The sequence below is a fragment of the Pristiophorus japonicus genome, chromosome 2, assembly GCF_044704955.1.
Source record: "Pristiophorus japonicus isolate sPriJap1 chromosome 2, sPriJap1.hap1, whole genome shotgun sequence".
Classification (NCBI taxonomy): domain Eukaryota; kingdom Metazoa; phylum Chordata; class Chondrichthyes; family Pristiophoridae; genus Pristiophorus; species Pristiophorus japonicus.
The window spans coordinates 139,570,360-139,586,630 of NC_091978.1; the positions used below are offsets into that span (position 1 = coordinate 139,570,360).

Here is a 16,271-nt window from a genome sequence, read left to right on the forward strand (position 1 = left end):
TAAGCAATTGAAATGAAATGCATAGTCCATTTCAGACGTGTTCATAATGGGTATGAATATTGAGCAGAAATGCACCCACAATTGAGTATGCAATCATTTGGTGCCAGGGTCGTGTGGTAAATAAAACCAAATTGGTGGTGTTGAGGCTGCATTTGAGCTAGATTTAAAGCAGCACAAAGGGATTGTCAAAGGCATCCTTTAAAACTACAACGATTTGCTTCTTTGGGTAACTTTTAAAAAAATGTTTAATTTGTGGAATTTCTTCTGTGCAATGCCTCAATTTTCAAAGGTCTTTTCCCCTCAAGTAGGCATAATATAGACATGGTTTATATTAATGGCCTGCGTGAATTTTTTTGTTGGAAGACTTGTAATGACATTCCAGTTCCTCCAGGTCGGTGTGTGTACATGTCATGGAAGACATTGGGCCAGAACTTGTTGAAAAAATAATGTGTGAATGACACACACTGTTATTAATGTGCAAATCAGCCAACAGGTTCAGGGAATTAAGAGAGATGCACAGTGAGTGGCTGGTTGATTTACACCACTGTTTGCTTTACACAAACAGAATCTTGGCCTTGGTCTTCCTGTTAGTTTTAAGAACTTGCTGTATTTGCACATTAGTTGCCCATTAAACGTGCTGCAGAAAGTGAAGTCTAGTAATTACTGGTGCATGTATGCTTTTAAATATGTGATAATTGTTAATTATTACTAATCAACCTCTGGCTCAAAGTGAACCATTTAAACTGTGGTGTATCATTCCTTCAGGTAGTAAATTATTGTTGGAAATTTAAAAAATGTAATTTTAAACTTTTTTTTTCCTTTTGGTCCCTCTTTCTCCCTCTCTCAATCCAATTTTTTTCCCTGTCTATTTCTCCTTCAGTATCTGATTTGATTCTAATTCACCCACTTGAATTATCACTTTTTCTCCACCATTCCTCTGTTTGTTTATTTATCAATCATTAATTCTCATTGCTTAAGGAAATACACTATTGGTCCCGCCATGGACTAAGGTCCTAGATGCCCTGTTGCCTTTGCCACGCTGTTGTAAGCTTGCACATCCAGCAATTGAGGGCGCAAAAATATTTTGAGCTGAAAGTGGAGGGAAATTTCTGATTAACAGCATACGCTGTGGGATGTGTTGCTCCAGCAAGTTCAGTTCCATTATATTCCTTAATGCACAGTTGTGATGAGTGGGTTTTCTTTGAGGCATGGTATCAAATGAATCATGATTAGTTTCCATTGACGTTTAAAGTGGACTGATTTTAATGCAATATTGTAGTTGACAGTTTAATGCTATTGATTTTAAAGTAAGTAGATTTAAATTGGGAAACAGTTTGGTAACCTTGTAGACCCCTTTAATGCAAACTGTTGGACTGTCATTACAAGAATTGTGCTGCTTTATTTGGAGCTAACTGTGCAGGTTAAGAAAGTACTTGGATTTATGTTAATGCTTTTTAAAAAAAAAAAAACTTCTTCAAAGGGGTGTAGTTGCCATCAGTTTTTAGATAGGCTTGGGAAGTGTCCAAATTGTGATTAGTGGACAAAGCTTGCATTTCAGCAGATGCTGCACTTGCTGTGATGTAAACTTTGCAATATAATAGTGATTGGTTTCAATAAAAACAAACTGAAGAAGTTGTGGCTACAAAACTTGGTGTCGCTGTGCACAATAGAAACCTGGTAACATCTAAAAAAAATTTTAACGATCATAAATATTTCTCAAATTCTGTAAATAAATAATTTTGAAAAAATATTTTGTAATATGTCTTATAATATCACTTCGAATGACCCATACCAAAACAAATTATATGCTCTTGGAAAGACTATCTGAAGGTGTAATACATAGAGTTGGTTGATGGGATTTTTTTTCAAGTGGGGAAGTGAGTCGGTAATAGGGAAAGAAAATGCTTATACCTTGTGATCAGGGTTGACACTTATTTCTAGCCAGACATCACTTTTGAGCAGCGTCATTTAATTTTTCATCAAAGCTGGACATCCCTTCACTGCATCAAAATCTGCATTATCTAAATGATGAACTGGCAAATGGCGAGGAGCCAGAAAACCCTGCAATACAGATGGCACTAAATGAAGCTGTCCCTTTACCAGTTCGATGTGGGGCCATACAATAGTTGAAATTTGCTTCAATACAATTTACAAGTTTCTTCCTAAGCTATACCTCAGGATTTGTCCCCAGCCACTGTCTATTTTGGACCTGGAAAAAAGTGGCAACCCTACTTCAAATGTACAATCTATTCATGTTTCTTTTAAAGGATGAATGAAGTAGGTCACTAAATATAAATGGTTTTGAGTTGATTTTTTTTTAACTGCAGATAACATTGGGATGAATTTGTGTGATACTGTTGGCATTAAGTGAACTAAAAATGTATTGAAAAGGAAGATTGTAAAGATTTAACCAAGTCATGGCTTTGTTGTGGCTGGGATGGGAAACTCTTGGGATAAGTGGACTGTTGCAAGTTTAGATTTTGCCTTGGATTTTCTCTAGTGCAGTGGTGCTTGTTGTTCAGCAAGATGTCTGACCACCATGTCTTTTGGGTGTGGCCATTCTATGATGGCGTATCCCAGGGGTATAACAATGGGACCACCTTGTGATCTGAACCTGATATCGTGTCCTTCGTACATACATTGTGCTTTTCTCTGATCTTTTTGAAGGCGATTGAGAAACGCATGGTATAATGAGTCCGGGTATGAAGGATTCAGCTGCTTTATTTTACAGACATAAAGTGAATATATAGAGTAATAATTGAGAAAAATTCCACTTACTTGGCTCAATCTCGCTTGCCCCTTGAAAACATGGGAAAAAATTAATGAACCTCATGCCCTTTCCTTTCATGGGCTTCCTTGTTTTTGGCATTATCTTTCAGAGTACATCGAGCCATGAAAACTAGCATCCTAAATTTTGGCCTCCATACTCTTGGTAAAGGGCTATGTTTCGCAGTCCTATGTTCAAAATCTGACTGGACATGTCACTATTATCCATTTGCTCTCAATGGACAATATCTCTGCCAACTTTTCCATGCAGAGAATTCTCACCAGGGCTGTCAACTAAACTGCATTTAATAAAAGAAACAGAAAGCTTAATGCTAACTCCCTCCCAAAATATTTTCCATGAGAAAAAAGATCCAAATCCTAAAATGTGATGTGCATAAACTCGTGTTGTATTACGTATGCCGCTATGTCTTTGATAACATCCTCCTCTCTCTCTGGTTGTTCTCCGTGTTTCATTGTGGATGCCTATAATTGCTGCAAAGTTTTTATACCATGTGGCAAGACTTTTTTTTAAAAGAACTAAAAGATTTTAATTGCTGTGCAGTTGTAGTGCAATGAATTATTAATCAAATGCAGGAAATAGATATACTGAGATGTGCAGAAAGTATTTTTCTAGCATTATCCAGATGAAATGTTGTCACTTGATCCTGTCTGTCAGTTCCAGTGGTATTCAGATGGATTTGATCCTATAGCACTATTTTAAGATATGCAGTGTATTCAAATCGTCAGTCACTTGCAATCATTTGTGACATCTTGCTCCGTGCAAAATGGTTTCTAAAGTTACTTGTCTATGAGGCACTGAGGCGTGGGATATAAATGCAAACCTTTGCAGCTGTCAGCCTACTGCTGGGATGAGCTTTCTTCCTATTTCCTGTGCACCTTGTCATAGTAGAGATGAAAATTCAATAGGAATCCTCAACACCAAGATACAGTTTTTCTCTTGGAGTTTTACATAGTTGATGTATATAATGCTCTCATCATATATTTTGTTCATACACTTGCAGAAGCATACATTGAGCCTATTTTAAATGTATACTCGGGTAGTTTGAGAGCCAGGGTGGAGCAGTAGGCGGTTGTCGGGTATTTGAGACAGTTGACAACTAAAGAATAGTGTTGGACTGGATGGGTTCTGTGATACATGGTAAAGTTTTTGGTGCTCCCATCTTTTTCTTTTGACTCCCTGTTGGGTAATTTTACAGATGGTATCTTGTTTTGGGCCTCTCAGGTTGGCAAATGTGCTGCAGCTTACACCTGATCTAAACCATAGAGTAGGGTGAACTTTCTTGACACTAGCAGTTAGTTGTAGTTCAAAGGAGGGTTCTGTTTCATCTCAGGGCAGATAGTAGAATAGAGGGATGCATGGACAGTTGTAGCCATTGTGTTGTCTTAAACTGCTATTAATGTATGGATTAGTAAACGTGTCTCGCGGCAACCTCTAGCATTAGTCTAGGAGGGTTGAAATCAATGTAGTCTGTTAATCAAATACTGCCATATATAATAAAAATCTTTGTCTGCACCCACTTCTATCCAACTCTATACATTATAAATTCCAAGGACCACGTTTTAATGTCAGTTGGGAACAATCCTTGGCTCTATTGAGCTGTTGAAGATACAGGCAAGGGGCACACAGAGCACATGTAATTTCTTTTTAATCACGCTTGGGTGGATGTAATCTGGACCTGGAGGCTGATCTATTTTGAGATGTTCTATTTTTTTGATTCATTCCTGGGATGTGGGCATCGCTAGCAAGTCCAGCATTTATTGCCCATCGCTAATTATTCTTGAGAAAGTGGTGAACCTCCTTTTTGAACTGCTGCAGTCCATGTGGTGAGGATACTCCCATAGTGCTGATGGGGAGGGTGTTCCAGGATTTTGATCCAGTGACTATGAAAGAACGGCAATATATTTCCAAGTCAGGATGGTGTGTAACTTGGAGGGAACTTGCTGGTGATAGCGTTCCCATGCGCCTGCTGCTCTTGTCCTTCTAGGTGGTAGAGCTTGTGGGTTTGGGAGGTGCTGTCCAAGAAGCCTTGGTGTGTTGCTGCAGTGCATCTTGTCGATGATACTCAATGCAATGGTGGTGGAGGGAGTGAATGTTTAAGGTGTTGGATAGGGTGCTTATCAAGCCGGACTGCTATGTCTTGGAGTTGTATTGGAGCCGCACTCATCCAGACAAGTGGCGAGTATTCCATCACATTCCTGACTTGTGCCTTGTAGATGGTAGAAAGGATTTGGGGAGTCAGGTGAGACACTTGCCATGGAATATCCAGTCTCTGACCTGCTCTTGTAGCCACAGTATTTATGTGGTTAATCCAGTTAAGTTTCTGGACAATGGTGACCCCCAAGATGCTGATGGGGAATTCAGCGATGGTAATGCCGTTGAATATCCAGGGGCAGTGGTTCAACTCGCTTGTTTGAGATAGTCATTACCTGACACTTGTGTGACGTGAATGTTACTTGCCACTTAACAGCCTAAGCCTGAATGTCGTCCAGGTCTTGCTGCATGCAGGCACAGACTGCCTCAATATCTGAGGAGTTGCGCATGGAACTGAACACTGCCGTCATCAGCGAACATCATCCCTTCTGACCTTCTGGAGGGATGATCATTGATGAAGCTGAAGATAGTTTGGCCGCGTACACTGCTCTGAGGAACTCCTGCAGCAATGTCTTGAGGCAGAGACGATTGGCCTCCGACAACCACAACTATCTTCCTTTGTGCTAGCTATGAATCTAGCCAGTGGAAAGCTTTCTCCCATAATTCCTATTGACTTCAATTTTACTCGGGCTCCTTGAAGCCACAGTCAGTCAAATGCTGCCTTGATGTCCGGGACACTCGCTCTCTCCTCATGTTTGGACCAAGGCTGTAATGAGATCTGGAGCTGCGTGGTCCTGGCAGAACCTAGACTGAGTATCGGAGAGCAGGTTATTGGTGAGTAAGTGCCACTTCATAACTCTGTCCAGGGGCCTTCCATCACTTAGCTGATGATTGGTAGTAGACTGATGGGGCATTAATTGGTCAGATTGGATTAGTCCTGCTTTTGTGAACAGGACATGCCTGGGCTGTTTGTCACATTGTCGGGTAGATGCCAGTGTTTACATAGGATTACATTAGGATATACGGCACAGAAACCGGCCATTTGGCCCAAGTAGTCCATGCTGACGTTTATACTCCACTCTAGCCGCCTCCCGTCCTTCCTCATCTAAATCTATCAGCATGACCCGCTAGTCCCTTCTCCCTCATATGCTTGTGTAGCCTTGCCTTAAATGCATCAATATTCGCTTCAACCACTTCCTGTGGTAGCGAGTTCCACATTCTCACCACTCTTTGGGCAAAGAAGTGAGCAGTGGGAGGCATTCAAGGAAGCGATCCTGAGAGTTCATTTCAAGTATGTTCCCTTAAAGAAAAAGGTTGGGACTAACACATCTAGAGCCCCCCTGGATATAAAGGGGCATATAGGGTAGGATAAAGTAAAAAACGGAAGTTTATGACAGATGCTGGGGATTCAATACTGCAGAAATCTTAGAGGAGTATAGAAAGTGCAGGGGTGAAATTAAAAAGGAAATTAGAAAAGCCAAGAGAAAGCATGAAAACATTTTGGCAAGTAAAATCAAGGAAAACCCAAAGATGTTTTATAAATACACTAAGAGCAAGAGGATAACTAAAAAAAGAGTAGAGCCTATTGGAGACCATAAAGGCAATGTGTGTGTGGAGGAGAAAGAAATGGGTATGGTTCTTAATGAATACTTTGCATCTGTTTTCCCAAAAGAGGGGGGCAATGCAGACTTTGCAATGAGGAAGGAGGAGTGTGAAATATTAGATGAAATAAACATTGTGAGGGAAAGTAGTAAGGGGTTTAGCATCTTTGAAAATGGATATATCCCCAGGTCCGGATGAAATGTATCCCTGGCTGTTAAGAGAACCGAGAGGAAAAAGCAGAGGCTCTTGTCATTTTACAATCCTCTCTGGCTACAAGTGTGGTACTGGAGGATTGCTAAAGTTGTACTGTTTAAAAAGGGAGAAATGGATAGACCAAGTAATTACAGGCCAGTCAGCCAAACCTCGGTGGTGGGAAAATTATTGGAAAAAATTCTGGGGACAGGATAAATCGTCACTTAGAAGGACACTGATTAATCAAGCACAGTCAGCATGAATTTGTTAAGGGAAAGTCACGTCTGACTTGTTGAATTTTTTTGAGGAGGTAACAAGGAGGGTTGATGATGGCAGCGTGTTTGATATAGTGTATATGGAGTTTAGCGAGGGTTTTGATAAGGTCCCACATGGCAGACTGGTCACGCAAGTAAAATCCCATGGGATCCAAGGCAATCCTAAAGATATGTGAAGAGAAAAAGATTAGTGAAGACCAACGTAGGTCCTTTGCTGTCAGAATCAGGTGAATTTATAATGGGGAACAAAGAAATGGCAGACCAATTGAACAAATACTTTGGTTCTGACGTCACTAAGGAAGACACAAATAACCTTCCGGAAATACTAGGGGACCAAGGGTCTAGCGAGAAGGAGGAACTGAAGGAAATCCTTATTAATCCAGGAAATTGTGTTAGGGAAATTGATGGGATTGAAGGCCGATAAATCCCCAGGGCCTGATGGTCTGCATCCCAGAGTACTTAAGGAAGTGGCCCTAGAAATAGTGGATGCATTGGTGGTCCTTTTCCAACATTCTATAAACTCTGGACCAGTTCCTATGGATTGGAGGGTAGCTAATGTAACACCACTTTTTACAAAAGGAGGGAGAGAGAAAACAGGGAATTCTAGACTGGTTAGCCTGATATCGGGAGTGGGGAAAATGTTGGAATCAATTATTAAAGATGTAATAGCAGCGCATTTGGAAAGCAGTGACAGGATCGGTCCAAGTCACCATGGATTTATGAAGGGGAAATCATGCTTGACAAATCTTGTAGAATTTTTTGAGGATGTAACTAGCAGAATGGACAAGGGAGAACCAGTGGATGTGGTGTATTTGGACTTTCAAAATGCTTTTGACAAGGTCCCACATAAGAGATTGGTGTGCAAAATTAAAGCACATGGTATTGGGGATAATGTATTGACGTGGATAGAGAACTGGGTGGCAGACAGGAAGCAGAGAGTAGGAATAAACAGGTCCTTTTCAGAATGGCAGGCAATGACGAATGGGGTACCACAAAATTCAGTGCTGGGACCCCAGCTATTTACAATATACAATAATGATTTAGACGAAGGAATTGAATGTAATATCTCCAAGTTTGCAGATGACACTAAGCTGGGTGGCAGTGTGAGCTCTGAGGAAGACGCTAAGAGGCTGCACGGTGACTTGGATAGGTTAGGTGAGTGGGCAAATGCATGGCAGATGCAGTTTCATGTGGATAAATGTGAGGTTATCCACTTTGGGGGCAAAAACACGAAGACAGAATATTATCTGAATGGCGGCAGATTAGGAAAAGGGGAGGTGCAACGAGACCTGGGTGTCATGGTACATCAGTCATTGAAAGTTGGCATGCAGGAAGCAGGCGGTGATGAAGGCAAATGGCATGTTGACCTTGATAGCGAGAGGATTTGTGTATCGGAGTAGGGAGGTCTTACTGCAGTTGTTACAGGGCCTTGGTGAGGCCACACCTTGAATATTGTGTACAGTTTTGGTCTCCTAATCTGAGGAAGAACATTCTTGCTATTGAGGGAGTGCAGCGAAGGTGCACCAGACTGATTCCTGGGATGGCAGGACTGACATATGAAGAAAGACTGGATTGACTAGGCTTATATTCACTGAAATTTAAAACAATGAGAGGGGATCTCATAGAAACATATAAAATTCTGATGGAATTGGACAGGTTAGATGCAGGAAGAATGTTCCCAATATTGGGGAAGTCCAGAACCAGGGGTCATAGTCCAAGGCTAAGGGGTAAGCCATTTAGGACCGAGATGAGGAGAAACTTCTTCACTCAGCGAATTGTGAACCTGTGGAATTCTCTCCCACACAAAGTTGTTGAGGCCAGTTCATTAGATATATTTAAAAGGGAGTTAGATGTGGCCCTTACGTTTAAAGGGATCAAGGTGTATGGAGAGAAAGCAGGAATGGGCTACTGAAGTTGCATGATCAACCATGATATTGAATGGTGGTGCAGGCTCGAAGGGCCAAATGGCCTACTCCTGCACCTATTTTCTATGTTTCTATATGTGGCGGCATACCACTGCAGTGAGCTGACTGCTGTGCGGGCAGGTACAGCAGGAGCGGCGCGGTCGGGGCGAAGGAGCACCAAGAGTTCGTAGAGGGATGTGATCGGGCCCCAGGAGAGGCGAGGGCCCAGAGTCAGCACGGGCCAGCCCAGACTGCAATATATGTGCGCATTAGGTCCGTGTAGCAGAGCTGGTCTCCAGTCGTCCTGATTAATCCTTGCCACTGGACCAAGACCTAGCTCTGTCAAGCCCGTGTGGTGGCTGGGGTGCAACGGCCGCCACCTGTTAATAAAATCCATGCACAGGCATCTTCCACACTTCAAGATGTAGTTCAGGATCCAGAATATTAGGTCCTTCATTGAAACACCTGTGAACTCATCCTTTTTTGGCATGGAAGCAAGTCATCCTCGTTTCGATGATGAGGAATGGTAGAATGAGGGATATGTTGAACCATAAGGTTACAGATTGTGGTGGAATACAATTCTGCTGCTGCTGATGGCCCAGAGCTCCAGCTTTGAGCTGCTAGATCTGTTCTGAATCTATCCCATTTAGCACGGTGGTAGTTCCACTCAACACAATGGAAAGGGTATCCTCAGTGTGAAGATGGGACTTTATCTCTGAGGACTATGATCACTGCTACCAATGCTGTCATGGACAAATGCATCTGCGACAGTTAGATTGGTGAGGCCGAGGTCAAGTAGGTTTTTCCCTATGTGTTGGTTCACTCACCACCTATCATAGACCCAGTCTGGCAGCTGTATCCTTCAGGACTCTGCCAGCTTGGTCAGTAGTGGTGCTAACGAGCCACTTTTGGTAATGAACATTGAAGCCCCCCACACACACTATATTCAGTGCCCTTGCTACCCTCAGTGCTTCTTCCAAGTGGTGTTCAACATGGAGGATTACTGATTCAGCAGCTGAGGGAGGGTGATAGTGTTAATTACCAGGGGGTTTCCTTGCCCATGCTTCACCTGAAGCCAAGAGACTTCATGGGGTCCGGAGTGAATGTTGAGGACTCCCAGGGCCACTCTCTCCCGACTGTATACCACTGTGCTGCCACCTTTGGTGGCTCTACCCTGCTGGTAGGCCAGGACATACTTGGGGATGGTGATGGAGGAGTCTGGGACATTAGCAGAAAAGTATGATTCTGTGAGTATGATTAAGTTACTCTATCCAAGGTGACATCCCTATCTATTTTATATTTATAATTTTATCGTCTGCAGTACATCCTGCTGTAGATAAGCTTGGGCTGCTTCATTATTAGTTCTGAATGCAACAACAACTTGTATTTATATAGCGCCTTTAACATAATAAAATGTCCCAAAATGCTTCACAGGAGTATTAGACACAAAATGTGACACCGAGCCACTTAAGGAGAAATTAGGGCAGCTTGGTCAAAGAGGAAAGAAAGATAGAGTGCCAGAGAGGTTTAGGCAGGAAATTCCAGAGCTTGGGGCCTCAGCAACAGAAGGCACAGCCACCAATGGTTGAATGATTATAATCTGAGATGCTCAAGAGGCCAGAATTGGTGGGGGGGGGGGGGGGGCAGATATCTTTGGGTGTGGTTGTGGGGCTGGAGGGGGATGGCCATGGAGGGATTTGAAAACCAAGATAAGAATTTTGAAATCAAGGTGTTGCTTGACCGGGACCCAATGTAGTTCAGTGAGCCCAGTGGTGATGTATGAACAGGACTTGGTGCGAGTTAGTACACCGGCAGCCGAGTTTTGGATCACCATTTTTATGTAGGGTAGAACGTGGGTGCCCAGCCAGGAGTGCGTTGGAATAGTCAAGTCTAGAGGCAACAAAGAAATGAATGAGGGTTTCAGCAGCGGATGAGCTGAGGCAAGGGCGGAGACAGGCGATGGTACAGAGGTGGAAATAGGCGGTCTTAGTTATGCCGTGGATATGTGATCGGAAGTTCATTTCAGGGTCAAATATGACACCAAGGTTGGAAACACTATTTCAGCCTCAGACAGATGTGAAGGAAAGGGATGGAACCAGTGGCGAGGAAATGCAGTTTGTGGTGTGGACCGAAAACAATGGCTTTGGTCTTCCTAATATTAATGGGCACAAATTTCTGCTCATCCATAAATGTATGTCAGACAGGCAGCCTGATAATTTAGAGTGTGGGGAGGGGTCACGTAAAGCTTTTTTTCAGCAAACTAAAGCCAAAATGTGAATCAAATGTATTTTTGATATGTGAACAGTGTGTGCAATCATACCACATCCTGCCAATTAACCTGCTTCATATACCTGGGAGCTGTTGTGTACATGTTTCAGAACAATGGACTCTGGGGTTTTTTTGAACTGGAAGTACATGGCTAGATAGCATGATGGATGATTGTTCTGAATAATGTAAACAGCTGTGATGATGTCACTTGGATTCATGCCAGCAGTGCTCAGTGGAGCCAAGCATTGCAGCATCAAGAGGCTGATGGCTTTTCAGACTGCAGTCTACTGCATTAACCGTTATAACTTCGGATTCTGATATTGTAACTTGATTTGTAAATTATGAAATAGCTCCGAGCAAGCATGTTTATTCTAATTAATGTGCAATTATGGAGTTGCTCCTGCATCAACTACATTTGTGCTCAATGTTACAAATGTTTCAAATATTCACAAGCACACCCAATAGCAAATGCAAGATATTTTTCTGTGATATTCAGATTGTGAAAATGTTGAAAGATGAATTGTCCATATTTTCCCCCCCGCCACCAAATTAATTCACAAGTATAATTAGTCTGGCAGAGACAGAAGTTGCATTTAAAAGCTTGTACTACTGTTTGAATATAAATTACAGCAAAAATGCCTTTGTGATGTTGGTTTCAGATTCCTTTGGTTAAATATAGGAGAGTAATATAGAAATTTGAAGGATCTCCAGGGTTGTTAAATGTTATTGGAAATAAATGTCCAGTGGAGTAATTAACAGGTCTGTGCACTAACTTTTCTGTGTGGTTGCATTGTTAAACTGATTGAGGCATGTAACTGTTCGGTTTCACAGCCTGAGGCATGCAACTGCTGATCAGTTTCCAGACCTGCATTAAATCCCACTAGCTCCAGTTTGACTACCCTCAAACAACAACTCCCCCACCACCCCAGCACAATGCGCAGAACGGGCGTTATTTTTAACATGAAAACATTTATCTCCATCCTTAAAAACGATGGTATTTTAACACTACGCCAAAATTTTAAAAACTTGATGAAACTTAGACCTTATTTTTTTGGCACTATTTCAGTATAAACAATCATCCGTTATTCACAAAGCGGCAAAAAAACGATGTTCTTAAATGTAGAATTTCTGGCGCTAGTGCGTAACATTTGTGTATCCTTAAAATGATCCAGTACCAAGTGGAACCTCTTGTCCCTGATCTCTCTCTCCTCCCCTGAAAGAATCCCAGCTGTATATTTGTGTTTAGATTTTTTAGATTATAGCTCCCAGTACCAAGGAATATGCTATGCTTATAGTCAATGTCCATTATATAACTCAGCCATGTTATAATGGGGAATAATGAATGGAAGTCAAGTGTTCCATGCAGGAAGAGAAAGCAGAGTAGCCTAGGACATATACAAAAGCAAAATACTGCGGATGCTGGAATCTTAAATAAAAATAGAAAATGCTGGAAATCTCAGCAGGTCAGACAGCATGTGTGGAGAGAAACAGAGTTAACATTTCAGTCTGTGACCCTTCGTCAGAACCTAGGACATGTTTGTTCTAATAGTAAAACTGTGTCAGTGGCATTCATGGAGAACCGGAAACCGATTACCCACCATATTCTTTTAGGGCCCAATTTTGGCCATGACTTGCATCAATTCTTTTGGAGTAAGTTGTTTTTTCTGGCGTAAGTTTAAAAAAAAATGCCATTTTCCCCAAAAAATTCCCCAGAGCAAGTCTGTTAGGTACGATTTTTTTTTTAGATCAGTTTGTTTTTTTTCAAAAGGGGGCAATCCCAGACACTTACAACAGTTTTGGACATTTATGCCACTTTGGCCAGAAAGAAATTACTCCAAATCCACTTAGGTCAGTGTATGTGGGCAGCTTTGAAAAACCTTGCGGGCAGTGAAGAAAAAGCAGCGTACATTCGGTAGACATTAGGGCAGGGATAGGGGAGGGAAGGCAACTGGAGAGGACCTCAACAACCAAGCACCAAACAGCAAGGACAAGCTCAAACCATTAAAATACAATTAAAAAAGAAGTAAATCCTACCTTAATCTTTGAAGTCTGTCCGGGAAAGGCAGCGGGCCGGCCTGTGCGTGAGGCCATTCGGCCTGGGATAGGGGAGGGGAGAAGTGCGAGCTTCTGGACCGGAGAAGTCACAACTGCTGGGCTGGATGCCGTCTCACCAGAGGGATTGGGGGGGAGGCGGGGGCGCCACCGAGCAACCGGAGAAGTCACAACTGCAGGCAAACAATTACAGCTGCGATCCACTTTAAAAATGGCCGAGTGCCAAGTTTTACCTCTATTGCGCATACGCGCTCGTCGGGCCGGCACCACGGCGCATGCACGCAGATGCCGGCACTGTTTTTGGTGCTGGCGTTTGGCTCCGCCCCCCCACGCCAGGACTTCGGGGACTGTGAACAGCGGCGAGGATGGGGCGATTTCTTTTCCCGGCGCTGTTTCCAGTGCGCAAAGTCGGCGCGCTTCAGGTCAGTGCGCAAAAAAAACGGCTTGGGCAATGTTGGGCCCTTAGTAAGGATGGATGACTATTGTGTACAGTTTTGGTCTCCGAACTTGAGGAAGGACATTCTTGCTGTTGAGGGAGTGCAGTGAAGGTTCACCAGACTGATTCCTGGGATGGCAGGACTGACATATGAAGAAAGACTGGATCGACTTGGCTTATATTCACTGAAATTTAGAAGAATGAGAGGGGATCTCATCGAAACATAGAAAATTCTGATGGGATTGGACAGGTTCGATGCAGGAAGAATGTTCCCGATGTTGGGGATGACCAGAACCAGGGGTCACAATCTAAGGATAAGGGGTAAGCCTTTTAGGACCGAGATGAGGAGAAACTTCTTCACTCAGAGAATTGTCTACCACAAAGTTGTCGAGGCCCGTTCGTTAGATATATTCAAAAGGGAGTTCGATGTGGCCCTTACGGCTAAAGGGATCAAGGGGTATGGAGAGAAAGCAACAATGGGGTACTTGATATGTCCTTGCTATACAGTATAAATGCACACGAGGCCCATACTTGAGAGAAGGTCACTCTGTGACCAGTTACCTTTATTACCAAGACCTCAAGTGATGAAGGTGGGTGGAGCTTCCCCTTTTATACCTGAAAGTCCAGGTTAGGAGTGTCTCCCACAAGTTCACCCCCTTGTGGCCAATGTTCTCAGTGTACAACTTGGGTCAGCTTATATATGGGTTACAATGATAGTTGAATACATGACAGTACTGAAATTGCATAATCAGCCATGATCATATTGAATGGTGGTGCAGGCTCGAAGAGCCGAATGGCTTACTTCTGCCCTATATTCTATGTTTCTATGCAGAGATACAAATGTCAACTTGTATTTATATAGTGCCTTTAATGTAGTAAAACATCCCAAGGCACTTCACAAGAGTGTTGTAAGACAAAAAAAGAAAAATTTGACACCGAGCCACATAAGGAGAAATTAGGGCAGATAACCAAAAGCTTGGTTGGAGACGTTTTGGGGATTGGGGGGGGTAGATTCCTGAGCTTGGAGCTTAGGCAGCTGATAGCACCACCACCAATGTTTGAACAATTAAAATCAGGGATGCTCAAGAGAGTAGAAATAGAGGAGCGCAGATATCTCGGTGGGCTTGTGGTGGTGGAGGTTGTGGGGCTGGAGGCGATTAGAGCTAGGGAGGGGCGAGGCCATGGAGTGATTTGAAAACAAGGATGAGAATTTTAAGATCTAAGTGTTGCTTTACTGGGAGCCAATGTAGGTCAGCAAGGGGTGATATGTGAACGGGACTTGGTGCACGATAAGGCACGGGCTCTTCGATTTTTCTTTTGCTTTTGTGATGCTTGCCTTATGATCCTGTGTCTTGAAGTGCAGTGCTGGCTGATTGCTTTATGCAGAATTTCTTTTGAAGATGTTCAAAAGTATTGTCCTTCTGATTTTAATGGCAATAAGAATACAGATAATTGATGCTATTTAGTGACGCACAGGAGCATGGCAAGACTTAGATTATGGTCCTTGATTTTCCGACAAAGGTTAATCGATTTTTTTTTTTCCCCCATCCTCTTAATGGACATGCAAAAGTATAGATACTACGCTACACAGGGCAACAACATCAGAGTATATATGGGCTACTTTCTCCCAACTCTTGATTGACCAGAAAGCTTTTTATCGTGTTGGGGCCCAATTGGCTCTCTCATTGTGTATTTGGAGGTGGAAAGAGAATTACAAGGGTTTGTTTTATAACCTGTCCACAGCAGCAAATCTTGCTTTCCTGAAAAAATATTATTTGTGCAAAGAATGCTCAAAGAACAATCATTAATTTGAGCCTCCCTGGAACTTAAAGCAAATTTTTGAAGTCTTCAAAATTTTCCAGTTAAAAGAATTGTACTTTTCCTTTAACTAAGAACAGTTCCTTTCTTGTAAAAAAAAAACATCTTTTGATATTTTGTGAAAATGTGCATTAAACTTCTAAAATCCAAGAATCAAACCACCACATAGCCAGAATCTAGCTTTTTACAAAATTAACTGTCACAAGTTGTTACATTTTTTGTAAAGAAATATTTGGTATTTTAGAATTCTGCTATGCTGCATTGATTGGTAACCTTCTATTGAGTAGCATCTTGAGAAATTTTGCGAGAGGTGTACAAGAAAGAACCCTCGATTTGCAAGGTTTATTGCTAAGAAATGTTTAAGCTAGAAATTATGCTAACAACACATGCATCCATAGCAGAAGTTGGGAAAGTTTTTTATAATTTGTCTTAACTCGCTATTCTATTATTTTCTGCTTTTGTCAGAGACGAGGAATTTGACTTGTGTTCAGTTAGAGAAGGATCGAGAAGTGCTGCAAAATAAATATGAAGGAGTGATTCAACAGCTATCTGGGGAGCACCAGACTGAACTTAAAAGGTTGGAAGAAAGACTCAAACAGCTCTTCACTGCAGAAAAGGAGTTACGACAGCAAAACTTTAAAAATGATGTGGAAAAACTGCACGCACAGCTGCAAAAGGAGGTCTGTTTCTTTAGATGAACTGGTTTGTCTTAATTTTCCCCCCTTTCATTTCTTTCTCCGAGGAGATAAAATATAATCTCCGCACTGCTTCCCTCTTCTTTTGCCATATTGTTTGATTTAATTACTGTCCAAAAAAACTAAAAAAATAATTCTGCTTACATTACT

At 42.2% G+C, this 16,271-nt stretch overlaps 1 protein-coding gene across 2 annotated transcripts in view; it reads left to right on the top strand.

Moving 5' to 3' along the window:
- The window catches only part of mtus1b (microtubule associated tumor suppressor 1b), a 293,810-nt gene that overhangs the window by 239,167 nt on the left and 38,372 nt on the right, over positions 1 to 16,271 (top strand). For both annotated transcript variants that reach the window (XM_070869726.1, XM_070869736.1), the window contains one exon: positions 15,892 to 16,106. In XM_070869726.1, coding sequence (XP_070725827.1) covers positions 15,892 to 16,106 — 215 coding nt within the window. The remainder of the gene's footprint in view (positions 1 to 15,891; positions 16,107 to 16,271) is intronic.